Below are 22,220 nucleotides of genomic sequence, written 5' to 3'. Positions count from 1 at the left end.
CAAGTTTGTTAAGAATTATGGGAGAATAGCAGCACCTCTAACAACATTATTGAAGAAAGATGCATTTTCATGGACTCTAGAAGCAACAAAGGCCTTCGAGCATCTTAAAGAGGCAATGTGCCAAGCATCGGTCTTAGCTACACCAGACTTCACAAAAACCTTTATTGTGGAATGTGATGCTTCAGGAAATGGAATTGGTGTTGTTTTAATGCAAGATGAAAGACCCATTTCTTTTGAAAGTCGTTCTATCAAGGGAAAGTTTTTACACAAAGCTATTTATGAGAAGGAAATGTTGGCAATACTCCATGCCCTTAAGAAATGGCGACCCTACCTAATGGGAAGACACTTCAAGGTAAAAACGGATCATGATAGCCTTAAATGCTTTTTAGAACAGAGATTATCCTCTGAAGAGCAACAAAAGTGGGTCACAAAGATGTTGGGTTATGACTTTGAAATCATCTACAAAAAAGGGGAAGCAAAATGTGGTGGCAGATGCACTCTCAAGAAAGGATGAGGATCTGGAAGCATTGATGTGCACCATTTCTATTATCCAACCAGATTGGATAAACGAACCAAGGGAGGAATGGAAGAATGACAAAGAAGTGTGGTCACTTATTCGAAAGTTACAACAAGACTCCAGTACGTCTGATAAATTTAGCTGGAAAAATGATTCGTTATGGTACAAAGATCGCTTATACCTCTGTAAGAATTCCCAGCTAAAACAAAATATTCTTATGGAATTTCACACTTCTCCCGTAGGAGGGCACTCAGGATTTACCACAGGGTTAAGAAGGAATTTTTTTGGGAGGGCCTTAAATCAGATATTCAAAAGTTTGTGGCGGAATGTTTGGTTTGCCAACAAAATAAAGTTGAAACAATTAAGACATCGGGTCTATTACAACCTTTATCCATTCCAAGCCAACGTTGGGAGGAGGTTTCAATGGATTTTATCACAGGTTTACCCAAGTCTGAGGGAAAGAGTGTCATCATGGTGGTAGTTGACAGACTTACCAAGTATGCACACTTTTGTGCATTATCACATCCATTGAAATCCAGTACAGTTTCTACTGCATTTATGGAAACAATTCAAAAGCTACATGGAAACCCAAAGATTATTGTAAGTGACAGAGATCCCATTTTCACTGGAAATTTTTGGACAGAATTATTTTCTTGTCTTGGTACTTAGTTAGCTCATAGCTCATCTTATCATCCTCAATCTGATGGGAAAACCGAGATAGTAAACAAATGTTTGGAAGGAGATCTTCGTTGCTTTGTATTTGATAAACAAACACAATGGGTCAAATGGTTGCCTCTGGCTGAATGGTGGTATAACACTTCCTTCCATACAGCAACAAAAATGACCCCATTTATGGCACTTTATGGATATCAGCCACCATCCATCACATCATATTTAAGAGAAAATTCTAAGGTTCAAGTAGTGGAACATCACATCGAACATCAACAACATGTCCTCCAACTCTTGAAGGATAACCTCGTGTTAGCACAGAATAGAATGAAACAACAGGCAGATCAACATCGTAGGGAAAGAAGTTTTGATGTAGGTGGTTGGGTATTCCTACGGCTACAACCATATAAGCAAATGTCCCTCAAGCAAGCTAAAAAGGATAATAAATTATCACCAAAGTATTATGGTCCATACAAGGTGTTGCAAAAGATTGGTACTATGGCATACAAATTGGAGCTTCCTGCAGCTTCTCGATTGCACCCAGTTTTCCATGTTTCATGTTTAAAGAAGGTTATAGGTGACAAGCTCCCAGTTCAAACAATATTTCCAGAACTTGACGAGGAAGGAAAAATTATATTGGAACCAAAAGCAGTCAGAGAAACAAGAACTCGACAGTTACGAAATCGATCAATTTCGGAGTATCTTATCAAGTGGAAGAACTTATCCGCTGAAGATTCCACATGGGAGGATGAGAATTTTATACAGAAGCATCCAGAAATACTGAAGCATTGAGGACAACACTTTTTTGAAAGAGAGGGGCATGTTGGGTCCCTATAATACTAGTGATTACCCCATTACTATTGTAGTTGTATCCCTTATTAATATTGTTGTGCCCCTATTGTCCCCATATTTTTATTATTGTGCCCGTAGAATCCCTCTATTGTTATTTTTGTGGCTTTATATTATTATTGTTAGGTCGGTTGGGTTATATTGTGACTCCTTAGACTCCTATATATAGAAAGGAGGTTTTGTCATTTGAATCATCCAAGAATTTCTCATTTATGTAATGTAAAGGAGGTTGCCCCCTCGAAGAGGCTGAATTCTAAGGCGTGGATCTCTCTTTTCTATCTGTTTGTGAGTTAGTTTCATAAGATGGTGTGAGTTCCACAAGCGTCCCGCTCATAACACAAGTGAGTGTCGGACCAAGCAGTCGTTGGTGGCCGAGTTGAAGGCTTCAGAATCATATGCATGTTCTGACCCTGAGTCAAAACTCGACAAGGGGAATGGCAAAGAGAAGCAGATCATTGATGTGAAGCACAGCGTCACTGTTGCCACTGCCAAGATCTAGAAGAATGAGCCTGAGGATTCAGAGGAGGGGGAGCGTCTTTTCCACTCACAGATGTGGGTGAAGGGTTTGCAGCTGCAATTCATTGTTGACAGTGGAAGCCAAAAGAACCTCATCTCAGCAGAGGTCGTGAAGCGGTTAGGCCTACCAACTACACCACACCCGCAGCCGTACAGTATCGGGTGGCTTCACGAAGGACGAGATCTCCGAGTTCGCTAGCAGTGTCACCTTCCCTATAGCATCAAACCCTTCACAGACGAGGTATTGTGTGATGTTGCACCTCTGGATGTTTGTGATGTATTATTAGGCCAGCCATACTTATGGAGGTGACATGTTGTGTATGAGTCAAGGCCTCGTGTTGTCATTATTTCTTTGTGTAATTCATTATACAAGACACTGGAGGTAGCCCCACCTACTGCCACCTCCTTGATCACTGCCAAGAAAGGCAGCAAGCTCATCTCCCATACTAGGAAATTCATTTTTTGTCTGGTTCACTCCCAAAGTAAGGGGAAGATCGTTGCTACATCCATGACCCCCGCGAAGGGTTCCTCCACGCAGCAACAGCAGCAAAGCGATACGGTCATGACAGAACACAGGAACAACTTCTCCTCACCCACAGGGGTACCACACAAGTTTTAGGTGGGCGAAAAAGTTTGGTTACATCTGCAGAAAGAACGCCTTACAAGAGCCCATCAAAAGCTCAGACCACTCTGACATGGTCCTTACAGCAGTACCAAGGTTGTGGGGAACAATGATTTGGAGCACAACATTCCTCCATTCCTTCGCCTGCACCAAGTGTTCAATGTGTACCACCCTCTACCATGCTTCCCACCATTACTAGACACATCCAAGATTGCAGAACAACGCACCAAGGACCAAGTTCAGCAGATGGAGGAACTCAACGCAATAGGGACCATTGCTTCCTATGGGGGGAGGAATGATCTAGGTGGATGTTGGTGGCCACCCACCTATCCCATTTGGACCCCCACAACTGTCTCTTTCACTTTTTCAGTTTCCGTAATTGTAGCACAATTTACTATTTTTAGCAGTTTTTTGGGTCCTGAACTTCTAGAGTCGTTTTGAGGCCCTAAACGATGTTTTTTGGGAAATATGGGAGCATCATGGGTCCATGGACCGATGTTGCTCTTCCCAAACTTGTAGTGCTCGAATAAATCTTTCTAACGAGCTAATGTACGCGTCAAACGAAGATCGGGTGCCAATGTTACGAGCCTGAGAAGTTGATGTACCAATTTACTCAAACGGGGCCCACAGTTTGGTGTTTCATCTTCTAGGGTTAGGTTTTTGGATGTTTAGGGTTTTCCATTGTTTCTCAACAATAAATAGGCCTTCAAGCCTCATTGTAACACAATTCAGAGGCATGTAGCCGCCACATCTCTTCTCAGAGATAAGTTACCATTGCCCCAGCTGGTTTATTTCCATTTCTGTTTGTAAGCATATTTCAGTATTTTACATTAATGAAATGAAGTATTATTTCCGTTGCATCTTTGTGTATATGGTTATCTCTGTATTTTGTTATGTTCCTGTTTAAATCCGGATCACAGGTACTCTTTGACTATTTCTTAGTCTCTTTTTATAATTTTTTGTAGGAGCTAATGACATGTTAAAATTACCATTAGCATGCCTAATTTATTTTAGGATTAACCCCCTCCTTACCCTACATTTTGCATATTTTATCTTAAAAGTTATGTTGATTGTCGCCCTTTTGCCCTCTCCATGATCTCATTATTCATTTAACCACCTTTCTATTATAATTCCTAATCTACTTTAATAAAACCCTACTCTTGACCCACCTATGCCTAATATAATTAAATTACCTAAAGTAATCATAATGTTAATGTGCCCACTTTATATCACCTTATCATTATTTAAAACATTGCCCTGGCCATAAATGGGCAGAGCCACTTGGCACATCATCCATGTACCTTGATTTCATGGTGAATTGTCATTCGTAGCTCATCCCATTTCACTATAGGAGGCATCATTTGGTAGCATACCTCTTCATGTGACTGGCAACATTGTGGAACAAAATCATTATGATGCGAACGGAACGGATGTTATTTCATAGTTTGGTGATTGGGAAATGATTGTGCACATAGATGATGGAATTATTATGGTTTTTGGTTTGAAAATCATCAGGAGGAGTGACAGGTTTACATAAATAGCACGAGGTCGAGAAAAAAGGGTGGTATACAGACTGAGTTTAAGAAATTTGACGAGCGGAGAGTAGATAGGATACAAAGACAGAATGGGGGGAATTGTAGTGCAAACTGAACCTGAGGATGTGGAAGCCATCAAAGCTAATCAAGTTATGTGGGATGTTCTCATTCGAGCCAAATGGATCATGTTCTTGGAGAAATTACAAGGGCATGATACTCGAATAGCCTTGGAATTTGCTAGTACGTTTAATGGAGCCAGAACTCTGGTTTGACAACTCATTGTCCTCATGAATGAGGAGACAATGGCAACAAGCATTACGCTTCCTTAAACCAACAAGAAGTGGTATAAAAAACTCAAGATTTCAAACGAGAGTTGGCGTCCATTTTTGGAAGTGTCGTCGTCACTACTTGACCTAAGGTAAGGGAGAAGGAGAGAATTGTTTCAACCTTTGTGGTGTGACATTGTTTATTTTGTGCAGAAGTTCACTACATGTGAGGGTTGCTCCAATGAAGTGTACCACTACCATATTCGCATTTTAATGCACTTAGCCGGGACTAAGCCAATGAATATGCCTTGCTTCTTGACAAAAATTCTAATCAAGATGGTTGCAGTCATTCAAAAAAGGAAGAATCCAGATTCTGCACTTTTTCATCAAGGACTCAACAAAATCATTATTAAACAAGAGTTGAGTCGAATTGGGGTTTTATGAGGGTCGTTTTCACAAGTGGGAAAAACTAAACCAAGAGAATCAATCTTGCCCCTTACCAAGAAGATGGTATCTAGAAGCAAGAAGGAGTCCACCCCATAAGCTAGCCCTTAGCGACACTATTCTACTAGGGTACTACAACAAGAAAAGGGCATTCAAATTGATAAGATCGTATTGGTATTGTTGGTGACAATGAGCTGGAGCCGGAGCCACAATAGGTGGAAATGGATATAGTTGACACTTGTGAAGATATTTTTGTGTTTCAGAGCGAAGGTGACTACCCACCACAGGGTGAGGCTATGCAATTTCACATGGGGACTACTAGCAATGAAGTGAAGAAATCGAAAGCAAGAGGTGAGGGTGTAATGCCTCGACCTTTTAGATTTTGTAGTCCTGCATACCACACATTATTGAAACAAAACAAACTACTCCTACTACAAAATCAGAGGATGAGAACTTGATTGCAAAAACGTAGGCCAAAAAAACAAAACATGGATACTCTTTTGGAAGTCATTGATCAAGCAGAGGGACCTGAAGTTAGGGCTAAACAATATTCTCAGGATTGTTCTACGGAAGCCCAACATCTTATTAACAGTAACCTTGATGATATTATCACCAATACCTATGTGTTTCTGCAACTCAAATCCGATCTTCCCCAATGGCAAACTAAAGATGAGCTCTTTGATCTTGAGCTAATATATAAGGAAACCCATCGTTAGGTTATCAAAAAGATGAGAAAGAGGTGGTTCACTATGTATTTGGCCCAAGAAGCTAAATGGGGAGTCAAGATTAAGAAATGGAAAGAAAAGGCTTTGCAGGAAGAAAAACTCGAAATCACTGCAATAGACTTGGGGTTGCAAGGTCTTACATGTCGAGTTCCCTCACCAGTCTATTTTATATATATGTATGAATGATGTGTAACCTTAAAATTGAGGCAAATGGCAACTGAGCAACCCAATGAAATATCACAACCACAAGAATATATATATATATATATATATATATGCACTAAAATTGTTGATCAAGATCTTCTATGCAAATTGTATCTTTTCAATTTCATTTTGCGAGAGAACTTCAGATGGAATCCTAATCCATTCATAGGGGATGTCCAACTCAGGGTTCTAATGTCCTATATAAACAATTTGTTATAGTGGATTAAGTCTTGTAGTTTCTATGGAGCATTAGAAATTGCATCAAACCTCGTGGTGAGGGAAGAATACCCCTTAATAGGGTCAATCCGTGATGATTTGAATAGATTAAGGATGGATCATGTAGACGTAGTAACTATCCAACACAATCAACAGTTCATTGTTACAGAGTATCGAGCGTTGATCAAGGTTGGGTATTATAAGGCTTTACTCATCGCTCAGGATATGTGGAATGGTCTCCCCAAGTATCTTCGACAGAGGTTTCCAATGGGATATCCATACTTTTGTTTAGCCCTTAATCGAGCTTCTTTATATACCAATTCTATATTTAAACATGGACCCTGATGGATTGGGTTGAGATTCCATTTTCCAATCATTTAGTGTCCTACTAGGCATTACTAGGCATGTATCCATTGGGATGAAATGGGGGAACAAACACAGTGTGAGTTGAAACATTGCCTAGGGTATTATTATATTGGAGAATTCAACCACCTGACATATTCTTGAAGCAATATGCATGCAAAACTTCCTTAAGAGGAAGGTGAAGATGCATGAGGACATTCACCAAGATCAACAGGGAGAGTGATCAACTACTAAATTGGACTTTTTGCTACAAAATCATCCACCCCGTTTTGGCCAATTATCCATTTTCCTTTAAAAAAAGACCTTCAAAATCCTAACGTTTAGCACGGGTAGCTAAGGTATGAAATGTGTTTGTTGGATCTCTTATTTACGTTTGAGATTAGAGCTGAGGAGTGGTTTAAGAGTAACTTTGATATTACAGTCGTGTTTTAAATAAATATGCGGCGCTAATCTAAAGTTGTCCAAGGCACACAAATAAAACATACTGATGCAGACACATACAATCTGCGAAGAAACAAGTGGCATATTTGAACTCTAATTGAATGTTATAAAAGTGGAACAAGTGGATGAGCATCTTTCTAGGTTTCGGATCTTTGGGCATTCCATCGACGTGTTATTCTTCGCTCACGAACCAATCAAGCATTCATCCACTTCCTGGGTCCTCTCCAAGGCCGAAAATGGAAATTTGTGTTTCATGAACTGGTGTATTAACAGTTGAAGAATGGTCGAGATGCCTCTGCACACAATATTCATTGCATCGTCGAGGCCAAACTTAGCGTTTTTCATAAATCGATACCACTATGTCTGGTTGTATTTAGAAAATTGATGAATTAAGAGGCGAATTGTTTTGGATAACGAAGCCTCTGAATTTAGATAGCTTATCGAGATGTAAATTCCATTTTTTTTCAGGAGAAAAAGCTGTATATATATTTTATATGTCAAAAATATATGCAGTACATACTGTAGATTGAGAATATAGTCAGACCATGGGTGATTTGCCCGCGAGATAGCAAAAAGACAAAAGAGAAATGAGAACCAGATTGTCTACTAGTATCCTATAGACTGAATATATCTGCTTGCTGGAGACCCATCAGATTTATAGACAGCAGAAAAAAAACAAAATAGCTTCCCACGGACATGATTTTGTTGGATAAAGACGAAACATACCAGTGCTGTCAACAACTATATGCCGGGCATTTTGAAAGGCTGTGGAAAGTATGTAATGGAGTAAACAGAGATGCTCAGGTTCCACATACCTCGAGAGGATTGCAAACCTTTTTTTGAAAGTTTGTCCGCCTCCACATTATGCAAGCGCTTGATGTGTGATATAGGAAAACGAGATGGTTTCCAAAGAGCTGCAATTCTGTTCATCCATCCCATGAGAGAGTCATTTTTGATAGAAAGTTTTCCAATGACGTGCTCTATAATGACTTTTGAGTCACCATAGATATGTATTGAGTCAATCTCCAAAAAGGTGCAGAAGATGAGAAGTCCATGGAGAGCCATTGCCTCAGCTCGGTTGCTCGTTCCCATTCCACCATTCCAGTAGATATAGTACTGCATATCCTTTGCCATGTGTAAATAAACTCCGCAACCACATACGCCTTCTTTTGATGCTCCATCGAAGTGTGCCCAAGGATTGGAGAACTGGATTGTTGCTGATATGTGTTGAGATCTTGTTTGGTGGGGAAAATCTGGAAGAATTGTTGAATAAAAAGGAATAATTTTGTCATAAATGTGTCCAAAATCCTCCTTTCCATTTTCAAAAATTCTTTTGTTTCTCCACTTCCAGACAAACCAGAAAACTAAAAGAGGGATAGGTCTCCATTCGGTTTTCTGGGAGCTCCACCATTGAAGGGCATCCATTATAGAGGAGTGCGCAATGACAACAAAACCGAAATGTGTTGCCAGCCGATTCCAAAGAATCCGTGTTTTATGACAGTTGAGAAAAATATGGAAATTGTCTTCCGCTTCTGCAAAAAAAATTGAGCATATGGTTGGCCCGTGCCAGTTTCTTTTCTGCAAATTAGTCCAAGTAAGATTTCTATCATGAAATGCTAGCCATGCAAATAGTGTGATTTTGAGAGGAACACCAGTTTTCCAAAAGGACTTGGGGAAAATTCTCCGGTAAATTCCATTGTTGCTTATAAATATATATGCATAAACTCAAAACATATCATGTTGAACTCTGTTATATTTTTGTTAATTAGCATAATTGCTCGTGGATGCATTGCTTGAGCTGCAGAGCTTACTGTCATGAATTCGAGTTATTAAGCACAGGTCGAGCCCCGAGTTGGGCTCGCTCGAGGTAAGGTCCTGCATTACATTTTCTTGCAGTAATTTGTGTTTCTTTCTTGCAGATTGTTTGTTTCTTAAAATTGTTCTTGGATTAGGATCGGCTGAATCGATTTGCACATTTTGTTTACTTGCAAGTGTGATTTATGTTATTTTTGTTCTTGTATTCTCTCAGGCCATGTTTTGATTCTAGTGTATGTGTAGAGGTGATTGCACAATTGTTGCATAATTGGTAGTGACAGCTACAAAATCAGTAGAATTGTTGTAAAACTGTAGAGATTACTACAAAATCAGAGTCTAATAGGAATCCTGCTTCCAACTGGGGTACTAACCTTGAGATTAAGTGTTGACCCAGATTCTAGCACTTAGGAAATTTATAATTAAACCAATTTAGTAATTGGACCGTACTTGGCCTTGATTTGCCATCACCTGTAGGTTCTCCTGCATGAGCATATAAAACTGGGAGGGACTTCAGTACTTGTGTATATAGCATGGAGGTCGCATAAGTCTAACATACACTGGGTTGAAAATTAAATGATCATGTGAATGCTCGCTCTTTATTATTCCAAATAAAGAAATATTTACGCAGTCAATTAATATAAAATTATGTGACTTAATATATAAAGAAATATTTTATTTTTATTTTACTTAGTTTATTTTTACCAAAATTATTATTGATGTCTTATAATGTTTTTAATTAAAGTTAAATACTTATTATTATTATTTTATATATATGCACACACATGTGGATGGAATCAAGCATAACTCTCCTTCTGGGTTGTAGAATGAACCCCTTTGCCCAATTACATTAACTAAAAACACTTTATTTCATGAATTTTGTGAACTCCCTTTAATCTCATTCCCATTGAAATGGAGAAATTTGACCATAACACGTATTTACCTTTTTGTCAAAATTTACTATCATATTCAAGACAAAATCCACCAAAAAAATACCAACATAGATCAATCTTAATCACGGATCTAACATGAGCAGAGAGATCAAATCTCTCTGCCTCTCTCTTGCTATATATATAGAGAGAGAGAGAGAGAGAATTGTTTATATTGTAGTACATTGTGCACATTAAAATGGTATCAATTATTTAAATCTAGTGTTGAAATATTTTTTAAAAATATAAGCCTTAAGCACATTAAAATAGTATCAATGAACATAAATCTTCAAACAGTTTCTTTAAATCCAATGTTGAAATGTTTTTTAAAAATATAAGCCTTAAACATCTTATTCACATTTTTTTTTTACTTTTAATTATTTTACCTCTTTTTAAAGTTGATATGAAATTATATTATCACATATGGAAAACTTAATAAACATACATGGAATCCTTATTTTTATTTTTTATTGACCATTGGCAAACTTATATATATACACACCCGCGCAAGGTATATTTTTTCAATGTTTGTATTGTATTTCTAAATGCTATATAGAATGCACTATGCACATTAAAATGATTTTTTGTTATTAATAAGGTTTTTTTTGTATAGTCAATATTAATTAACATAGATCTTCAAATCACAGTTTTGAAATATTTTTTAAATTTATAAGACTTAAACATCTTATTCACACTTTTATTTACTTTTAATTACTTTATCACTTTTTAAAATGATTTTTTGTTATTAATAAGTTTTTTTTGTATAGTCAATATTAATTAACATAGATCTTCAAATCACAGTTTTGAAATATTTTTTAAATTTATAAAACTTAAACATCTTATTCACACTTTTATTTACTTTTAATTACTTTATCACTTTTTAAAATTATATGAAATTATACCATTGCATATGAAAAACTTACTAAATAATATATGTATTTTTGTTTTTTATTATAGCTGATTTTTTAGCCACCAATCAAAAAACATGGGATAGTTAGACCGTGCAGATTAGAATACTTCTTTGCTATCATTTTCAGTTTTTGAACAGTTTCACGATTCTTTAAGATATAATAAGATAATACAAATCACCACACCTCATTAAGCATGTTACAGCTATTAACTAAGAGGATAAAGTGTGCACAATCCCAAGTATACCCTTGAAATGCTGAAAGACTGAATCAAAGCGTCAAAACATGTGTTCTTGGTTAGTCTGTTAGTATTTAGCGATAGCACCGGCACATAACGAGAATGAAAAAACTGCAAGTATTGTGCACATTAAAATGGTATCAATTATTTAAATCTAGTGTTTAAATATTTTTTAAAAATATAAGCTTTAAATACATTAAAATGGTATCAATGAACATAAATTTTCAAATAGTTTTTTTAAACCAATGTTGAAATGTTTTTTAAAAGCATAAGCCTTAAATATCTTATTCACAATTTTTTTTTACTTTTAATTATTTTACCTCTTTTTAAAGTTGATATGAAATTATATTATCACATATGAAAAACTTAATAAACATACATGGAATCCTTATTTTTATTTTTTATTGACCATTGGCAAACTTATATATATACACGCACGCGCAAGGTGTATTTTTTCAATGTTTATATTGTATTTCTAAATGCTATATAGAATGCACTATGCACATTAAAATGATTTTTTGTTATTAATAAGTTTTTTTTGGTATAATCAGTATTAATTAACATAGATCTTCAAATCACAATTCTGAAATATTTTTTAAATCTATAAGACTTAAACATCTATTCACACTTTTATTTACTTTTAATTATTTTTTAAATCTATAAGACTTAAACATCTATTCACACTTTTATTTACTTTTAATTACTTTATCACTTTTTAAAGTTGATATGAAATTATGCCATTACATATGAAAAACTCTTACTACATAATATATGTATTTTGATTTTTTTTTGGCAAACAATCAAAAAAACATGGGATAGTTAGACCGTGCAGATTAGAATACTTCTTTGCTATCATTTTCAGTTTTTGAACAGTTTCACGATTCTTTAAGATATAATAAGATAATACAAATCACCACACCTCATTAAGCATGTTACAGCTATTAACTAAGAGGATAAAGTGTGCACAATCCCAAGTATATCCTTGAAATGCTGAAAGACTGAATCAAAGCGTCAAAACATGTGTTCTTGGTTAGTCTGTTAGTATTTAGCGATAGCACCGGCACATAACGAGAATGTAAAAATTGTAAGCAAAAAGAGAGCGACCGAGAAAAAGAGACAGATTACCCAGGTTGCCTGCACTGAGGAGACATTCAACAAGTGGACCAAGTCCCCTAATTGTTGCAGAGACTGCTGGCAATTGGATCTGTATCTGTATTCTGTATCTTCCCAATGAACCACAATCCAGATGAGCACTGAGTATCACGAACTCTTATTGTTTTAAATTTACAGTTCTGTAAAAAATTTAACGCCAAAATCCAATATTAAATTGTCTTCAGATAAAGGAATTATACTTTCCCAAGAAAAAATTATGATATGAAACACAACTCACATAAACCCATTTATTAGAATTTCATGCTTAATAGTCAAGTCCAGATAAATTATAATGTTCAATAACATCAAACAAACACAATTAATAGCTAGGGATTGGATTAACTGTTTCTTTAAAAATACATGACGTTAGTGAAAATCATACCAGCATTTTGAGAATAGGAATTCTTAACCAGCTTCCCAAACATCTTTCGATGTCAAACTAAGCGACAGAAATGCAGTTGATACCCGGTACGTTGGAGAAAAAAAAATATAATACAAGTATTGACCTTTACTTGCAAAAGACCATGAAGCAACCATTGATTGGAGAAAGCTATTGACCTAGGTTTCAGGAACAGAACAATATAATATGATGTCACATTGTAGGAAGTAATCAATGATGAAACTGAAAAGGAAGAATAATGTGTAGAAATCCAAAGAACCCTTATAATAAAGGCAATGCCTTTATTCGACAAACTTGGTATCGCAGCATGGCTTCTCTCAGGTTCTTGTCCACAGGTTGAACGTCATTGAATTACAATAACTATTCTTCCAATTCCTGATCTAGTCCAGACATCCAGTGGCAGACTTCACCTATCGCCCAGGGAAAAAGGTGCAAAGGAACTAATGTATTGTTTCTAGAGCAGCAGATAGTAATCCTAGTCTTGACACATCCAAAGAGTAACATTGCCATCCCACATGATAAATAATGTCAAGTTGTCAACACCATTCAGTGTACACAATTTCTAGTATACGAACAGATGTGTAATGTAACCATGAAAATGGTCCAGTTAGGTTAGTTGTGGGTCCAAGTCATGTTAAAAGCTGGAAACACACTACACTTGTGCTTGCAGCAACAAAAATTGTGTGTACTAGTACAACTGCAGAACCATACACCAAGAAGGAAACCCCAAACTGAAAACCAGTTGAAAGGCTTGGAAGTTGGGTCCATAGCTCTCCTAGGCTTGGAAAGCAGAAAGTTGTGATAGGGTTTGAACCCATAACTTACTTTCCCTTCGTAACTTTGCTCCCCTTGCCTACAAGAGAGAATGTTCCCTCATATTTTATGGCAAGTGCCATATTTATGATTTATGATAAAAATAGGATAGTTCTTAGCAGGTACTAATATAAATCTGTTCATGCTCGCTCATGAGCTCCAAAAGTGCTTTAGCCTTTCTTTTGGCTCTACTAGTTCCATTATGGCTAAGTTCAATCAAAGACCCATATACACCAAATTGCAGTCCCGTCAATAGATGGGATGAATCATTTATACACAAAGCTAGCAATACAGCAGCAGCATTCTCCTTATTGCGAGCAGAGCCTGAACAAATGAGCTTGACAAGAATATGAATGGCTGATTGATGTCCAAGAGCACTTTGACCATCCTGATGAGTAGCGAGTATAGAAAGAATTGCAAGAGCTTCATCAACCATTCCTGTGTTTTCGTCAACAAGCAACTCCAAAAGCAGTGGCACAACCCCAGCTCTGATAGCCCTGGCTTTGTTTGCTTGACACATAGACAAATTAAAAAGAGCAGTTGCAGCATCCTTTTTCCCTCTTATAGTTCCATCACGAAGTAGATCGACCAAAGCCGAGATAGCTCCTGATGCTCCAATTTTGACCTTGTTCTCATCTATTACAGACAAGCTAAACAGGGTTGCTGCAGAATTTTCCCTTGCCTCCATACTGCCATGTTTTAGCAGCTCTGTAACAGGGTGGATAGCTCCTAGTTGAACAATCAAACCCTTATTTCTTTCATGAATAGACAAGTTTAGAAGTGCAGTAACGGCATGCTCCTGGGTCTTTCCGTCAGTTGAGGACAACAACTTCACCAATGGAGGTACAGCTCCAGCCTCTGCAATAAAAATCCTGTTATCTGCATTTCTCTTTGCGAGCAATCGAAGTTCTCCTGCAGCAGCTCTTTGCACATCAACTTGCCGGCAAGAGAGATTTTGAACCAAAACATCTATATTTGCTTTTTCTTCAAAAGAAAAATCTGAACTTTTACTGAGTCTTGTCATCCGACTTGAGCCTAGTTGTCTTGGTAACTCAACCCCATTGGTCTCACACCATTGGGAAATTAAGCTGCGAAGAGCATAATTTGGTGTTAGCGTCAGGTGAGGCAAAACTTGCTGAGTCTTGGGACAAGTTTTATGTCCTGAATCCCACCATTTCTGAATGCACAACCGCTCATAGGTCTGCAAAAGACAAAAATATTCTTTTATTGAATCTAGCATTAAAAAAAGACTTGCTACTTCAAGAGAAACATGAGGAACATATCATTACCTGTCCTGTAGCAACGATAACAGGATCTTTCATCAGGTCCAATGAAATTGGGCAAATGTAATCCTCAGGAATAGTAGGAGAGTTGATTTTCTCTGATGGGTTTCTAGACAAAACAAGGTTTTCAAAACCAATCCTATTATCCTCGAAAATTTGCATTTGCAGCATGCCTTTCAGCTTGTTCAGAAGATAAATGATCTGCTCAGTAATCTCACCAATTTCTTCACCTTTTTCTTTAATGAGTTTCTTCACTGCCCTTGACTCCATATTTAATTCTGGAACAGTTCGAAGCTGGAGCTTGTCTGCTAGCCTTTCCAGGATGGCAATGTCGGCATTTCGGCCATCCTTCTGAGAAAGTGCTATCATGATATCCATAGAAAGCTCAACGTCCTGAGTATTGGCCCTTCCCTTTGCTCTCTTTAACTGTATGTGCATCAATTCTACCTGTATAAAGGCCAATGGGAAAACATGTGTCATTTCCAATGAGTTGCCTGGATATCAAGAAGGTTGCCCATAATTTCAAAAGAAATTGAGTGCTTCTATGAACAATGCATGAAATATGACATGTCACTTAAGGAGTAAAGCCAAGTTTTATCACAGAAGAACAGTAGGAGACTTCAAGATAGCAAGGTCTTAAAATGTCTTCAGTTAAACATCTCAATTTTGAATGCTAGCATTCAAGGTTCTACTTGAGATATTGATCAGCCAAGGACTTAGAATATAATGTCAATTGACTTCCTTGCTACAATTTGCTGAAAGGCTTGAGTGAGACGTGGTTGGTTACAATTTTACAAATTACAATAAGGACCAAAGGATCAGAATATTCAAATGATTATATTCTTCAAAATGAATCAAGTTGTGTCTGACTGTGTAAGGCCAACCCTCTTCTGCACTTAAGCTGACTTATGTTGTACCAATTTCGCATGAAGACTACCTCAGGTATGTTAGGACAATAAGCTACCCCTAAGTTACACTGTTTATGCACACGTCACATTTCAGAGACGAAAAAAATAATTATCACTACAGCTATATTATGAAATAATCACAGCAGTGGGCAGTAAGTTCATCAAAACAAAGTAACCATTCACCAATTGGATCATACATCAGTCTCTAACAACATGGCAATTGCCCGCATTGACAATACAAAATTTCTTGGTCATTATGCTTTGAGGATGGAAGGTACTAAAGAGAATGAGTCATAGGAGACCCAAAACACCTGTACCAACTCATAAATAAATCAGTTTCGTTCCTATGCACTGGTCGTATTAAATGCTGTTGTCAATTATGTAAATAGATAAAACTAAATGTGTGTTAATGCTGATTCAGTTGGATTATTGAATTCAAATTTCAGACAATAAGTTATTTTAAGGCCATAGAATAGATACCTTCCTAGACTATATATGATCCAGGTGGATATTGGTGGCCACCTGCCTATTCCACTTAGACCCCCAACACTGTCTCTTTCAGTTTTTCGGTTTCCTTAATTGTAGCACAGTTTACTATTTTTTGTAGTTTTTCGGGTCCTGAACTTCCGGAACCGTTTTGAGGCCCTAAACGGCGTTTTTAGGGAAAACGGAGAGACCAGAAACGTCCCAAACCAGCCTGCCCGTTTGTATTCGACCTTCTCTTCGATATCTTCGAAACACGGTGTTATGATAGCCAAACGGAGATCGTATGCCAAAGTTACGACCCCGGGAAGTTGATGTACCAATTTACCCAAACGGGGCCCACAATTTTGGCGCTTCATCTCCTAGGGTTAGGTTTTTGGATGTTTAGGGTTTTCCATTGTTTCTCAATAATCAATATGCCTTTGAACCTCATCGTAACGGAGTACGGAAGCATGTAGCCGCCACATCTCTTCTCAGAGATAAGCTACCATCGCCCAAGCTAGTCTTATTTCCATTCTGTTTGTAAGCATATTTCAGTATTTGATATTAATGAAATGAAGTGTTATTTCTACTGCATCTTTGTATTTAAATTTTATGGTTATATTTGTAATTTGTTGCGTTCCTGTTTAAATCCGGATCAATATATTGGCTAATAACTTCTAAGCCTGAGACCAAGGATTTTTCTCTCTAAAGGGGGCACCTATTATTCAGAGATAGTGTATAGTCAAAGGTAAAGCACCATACCATGAGATATTGTATAAAATTGTTCATAAAGTTCTCTATCTAGGGTAGATTACGTTGAATTATTCTCTTCAAATGCTATACCTTTGTCTCTGACTCTTTAATATATCTCATAATACCAATATTTGACTTAAGGAAGATGCACAGTTGAAAGAGTACAAACATACTAGTAGTTTGAAACTAACTTTCCAGCAAACCTAAATTGGAACCACGACGCGGACAGATTTATCAGTGAGGATGGAAAGCATGTCTCTGAATAAAGAACTAATGTAAAGCCTCTCAATTTTGGAAGTGAGCTTCAGAATTTTGGAATTTTGGTGACGCCACTTTATGATACAGTAGCAAACTGTGGAAAGGTAGCTTATCCAAATAAAATTGTTAAAGAATCAAACAGATTTAGAGTCGCCTCCTACTAAACATGCTGGAAGTTAAAATACAACTCCATATATATATATATATATATATATATACACTGCACTGGGATTGCACCCCAAGGGAACCAGGACAGAAGAAGACCCTGATTTTCTTCTTGGGGGCATCCACGGGAGAACAAGGGACATCACCCCCTAACTCCCTCCCCGCCTTGCCAAGGGAATTTTACACCAGTTAGAGGACATTCAAAGGAGGTACCCAATGTTCTCAAGGACACCAATATATCCCTCAACTATCATAGGGGCATTTGAGCATCCACTGTGCAGGCTGGTGCCACTTAGATCCTAAAACAATGATAATATATATATATATATATATGAGAACATCTAGAAATCATATCAACATACAAAAACAAACACATGTATGTCATGTTCTCATCACCTGCAAATTGGGGCATACCTTCCAGTTGTCAGCAAACTGTCCTTAAGTCCCCAAATTCTCAAAACTCGATTCAGTACACATCTATATATATGGAATCACATTGATGCAACCACACAACCAAAGCATGAGAAAGAGAGAGAATATGTTCCTTAAAACAATGGCTCCATTTGAAGTTTGTATTTTTCATGAATGTATACTGATAGTAAAGTTTGTCACGGATACTAGAAATACTAAAAGAGATCCTCAGTTTATTATAGATATGCCTAAAATAATTTTCCAGCATGATGATGGCCAAAAGTAGTTATAATATCTAAAATAGACAATAGACAAAAGTCACTAAACCCTTTAAGTTTTACCATTTCCTCCCTACTTAGTAGAACTTGTCTAAAGCGAACAAAGTTCGTACTTCCTGTTAACTACTCCAGAAAACTTGGAATATAAAGATCTCCATTGAGATACAAGAATATATATTGGAAAGTATGAATAAGATAATGATACAATTGAGAGTGACGATCTTCTATATATAGCCAGGTAAGCACCCTTTCATGAGCGGTCATGTCTCCTTACACATGCCTCTTTGTTAACTAATTATTAATTAACTAATCATTATTACAATTATTTATATTTATATTATTTATATATATTTTATGCATAACATTGCCTTCCTCCTCAAAAAGCTTTGTCCTCAAAGTTTGTTGATGAAAGGACTTGATCTTTTTTTATGTTACGAATGTCTTCTCATCTTGGGACAGTCATCTTTGTTGATACAAGTTGATATGATCCTTGGAGTGAAATATAAAATTGTTGCAGAAAAAGGGATCAGACTATCCTAGATTAATCTTCTATGAAATATTCTGATCACTGGAATTTTGTAATGAGTTGTCATCATAGGACTGGATTGAGGTTACATCAATATTCTTTGGAACGTCAGTTTGTTGTTTTTGTTCTAAATGGTCCCGATATGTAGCTTGGTTGAGTTGTCTACTCTCATGATTCGGATGTCGATAGGGAACTTTCTTGGTTTGACTTTCCCTTATTAGGTGTGTGGAAATTTTTTTATTTCCTTCTTGTGAAGATGTTGTTGAGTTGGTTATAGAACCTTCACTTGGGATGTTCATCGTCTGAACTGCAACATCTAAGTGTGTATTTTCTTCAACTTGCTTGTCTTCTTCTTGAGTTGTGACATTCACTAGATTGGTATCTGCTCCCTTATCTTCAACCTGGACTGTTACGACTAGAGACTTTGATACTTCTTGAGCAAGTTGTTCTAACTTGTCTGTTAATGACTTTTTGTCCTTTTTAAGCTTCTTGATTTGTGTTAATAATTTTTCACTATGGTCTTTTAGTCGAGAAACATCTTCATTTTTGTCAGTGGTGATCTTATCAACTTCTCTCTGCATATTTTGTAGTACTTTTTTACTTTCTTGAAAAATCACTTTTGAAATATCTTGTATGTCTTCTGGTGTTACGGAACTTGGCTTCACTGTAACATCCTATAATGTTATATTTTTCTCTTTGTATGAAAATGTCAATAACTTCTTCTTCATATTTAGGATAATAGATCCTAGTGATTCGATCCAGGGTGAACCCAGAATTATATCACTATTGTCGCAAAATAAGGTTTTAACGGTGAAATGTGAGACAAAAATATAGTCTCCAATACTTAGTTGTAGATTGTTTATGTCGTATTGTTTGTCAGCGTCAACAAATTTCATTTCAAATATATTTGATTCAGAAATCACTAATTGGTTAGCACATTTAGTGCTAACATAATTATTATTTTGAGTAGGATAAATAGAGATGATAACATCATTTCCCGCCAGTGATCCTTTGATTTTAAATAGTGCACTAACACATATACTAAAAGTTTTAGGAAATATTCCCTCTTTCATTTCTGACTTCGACTCAATTTCTATCTCGTCGGTGATTGACTCCATTTTGCTTGGTCGATAATATCGTTACGATACTTTGACCAAGGAATTTAATATTCTTCGTGTGATTGACCCACTCTTTCAAAATATACTAAAGCCCCTTTCTAGTTAATGAACTTTAAACACCTTATTAATAAGAATTCTTTTTTTTAGTTGGTAATAAACTTTCAAACTTATTATTTCGTAAAACCTTAGTATTGAATCCCTAACAATTTCCCCTTTATCTTTCTTTAGTCAAAGATATAAACTTTATAACCCCTTGTATACTATTTTCCCACTTTAAAAAAAGTTAATATAGCTCCACTATTTAAATAAACTGCTCCTTATATTTATTATAATGCTTTTAAAAAGTACTCTTCCTTTGCTATAACTTGTTATCCTTATGTCTCTTTATAGTTCTAGATTTATCTCTTTATATACTTTAATATATGGATCTTTTAAGTAACTTTCTATAATAATACCCGCTTTGTACTTGTATATATTTTCAATCATTTTATGACTTGAACTTTTCTTTCAAATACCTCTTTATAATATAAAATTTCTCTTTATATATCTTTTCTTTTTCTTTTTGAAAAGTTACAACCCTAGTGAAATGTGGCTATTCACTTCTTTGGGGTATAATATAAAATATATGTCCACTTATGTGTCTTTGACTCCGTTAATTTTCTCCACGTAAAAGTAAAACTTACCATTCACATAAAGAGATTTTGTATTTTTTTTTATTTTCTTTTACCTTGAAAATGACATGGGCAAGTACCATGGGTTACTAAACCACGAGCTAGTAAACCACTTAATGAAGAATAAAGATAATCTTATCTACTCTTCTTTCTCTTACGTATAGTTTTAAAGATATTTGGAAAGATTCCTTTTTAATTTTATCATGCACCTTTTATCAATAATGTAGAACCTTTTTTATATATATGAATGTTCTCCTTCAAAATTTACATCGGACTATTTTTTTTTTTTAATAGTATATTTTTTATATGATTTTTTTCTTTAAATCTTTTTTTTTATCTTTATATGTACCTTTTTAAAAATATATCTTTCTAATATATTTTTTTCCTTTTTTCTTATTTTGGCCAAGGGCCTATTGGCGAAGATGGAGAAACTCCAATTTGTGTAGCTAGTGCTTCAGTCACGATGACAACAAGGTTGATGATTTTTAACAGTCAAGGACCTGGATCAGATTGGCTTTGTGCAGTGGTGAGCGGCTAGAGGATCGAATAGCTCTGATACCAAATGAAGCGTACAAAGTTCGTACTTCCTGTTAACTATTCCAGAAAACTTGGAATATAAAGATCTCCATTGAGATACAAAAATATATATTAGAAAGTATGAATAAGATGATGATACAATTGAGAGTGAGGGTCTTGTATATATAGCCAGGTAAGCACCCTTTCACGAGCGGTCATGTCTCCTTAGACATGCCTCTTTGTTTAACTAATTATTAATTAACTAATCATTATTACAATTATTTATATACATTTTATTCGTAACATTGTCCCCAATTTCTGCTTATCCAAGGGGTACTATCTTTCCAACAAAATATGTAATAGTCTTTTGGCAATATGTAGTTGGGATCTTAGTATAGATTCATGAATCTCATGATAATGTGGTCAAAAAATCTTCCAAGGCTGGAGCACCTGAACCAAGGGTGAAATGATGTATCATGGTAAAGAGGCTCTGTTGAGCCCTCAAGCAACCCCATAGGAAGGTATGGGCGCCCCTCATTTTTTAATGTCTACTCTTTTGATCACAAAGTTTTTGCAATTTTCCCCTTACAGTTTATGTTCAATTGCCTTTGTGCTTTTATTTGCTTTTTTCTCTATTCATCCTTGCTTATTTCCTCTGAACTTTAATTGGTTAAGTGATATAGATTGCAGAAAAAATGTTGATCATTCTAATGCTTACCTACAACATCAACTTGCAATTTCCTTCGATTGAGCTATTAAATGTTAAGTTACATTGGGATGATCACAACGGCCTTTTATTAGAAAGGATCTTCTCGGAAACTCGTTGATGGGCTGTTGATTTCATCATCAAGCCAATCGGCCTCTTTCAATCAAACTATCACAACGTTCAAAAACAAATCAGTGGACCAAGCTCTTTACTTCAAAGAAGTGTGACTTTCAAATGATAAAAGCATCAATGCAAAGGGGTATCAAAGTGCTTTGTTCGAAGAGTATTGCATAGGAAGCCTCATCGCCCAACACCCCGATGGCTAACCCTAGTGTCACGTTAGTAGAAAGACTCGAGTGAGAGTCGATCTCTCACCCATCAACCCTTTGGGGAATTGCAGTTTTCCTTCAAAAGTTTGAAGCCAATAGCTCGAACATCACCAATGCCCTGATAGTCAACCTCGATGCCATGCCAAGCCATCAATCATGTTAGCTCTAATGGTTTGAGGGTGTTAGTAACTAACTAGATGAGTTGATTCCCCTC

At 36.3% G+C, this 22,220-nt stretch overlaps 1 protein-coding gene across 1 annotated transcript in view; it reads right to left on the bottom strand.

The window, feature by feature from the left end:
• Positions 1 to 12,718: 12,718 nt before the first annotated feature.
• Positions 12,719 to 22,220, bottom strand: part of LOC149141722 (U-box domain-containing protein 13-like) — a 97,041-nt gene continuing 87,539 nt past the window's right edge. The window contains exons 3-4 of the mRNA XM_089449191.1: positions 14,909 to 15,349; positions 12,719 to 14,820 (exon numbers count right to left, since the gene is read on the bottom strand). Of these exons, the coding sequence (XP_089305317.1) occupies positions 13,735 to 14,820; positions 14,909 to 15,349 (1,527 nt within the window). The 3' untranslated portion in view covers positions 12,719 to 13,734. The remainder of the gene's footprint in view (positions 14,821 to 14,908; positions 15,350 to 22,220) is intronic.

The sequence above is a fragment of the Pinus tabuliformis genome, chromosome X, assembly GCF_031772625.1.
Source record: "Pinus tabuliformis cultivar Carrire ecotype Pingquan chromosome X, CPIR1, whole genome shotgun sequence".
Classification (NCBI taxonomy): domain Eukaryota; kingdom Viridiplantae; phylum Streptophyta; class Pinopsida; order Pinales; family Pinaceae; genus Pinus; species Pinus tabuliformis.
This window is presented reverse-complemented; position numbering and strand designations above follow the sequence as displayed.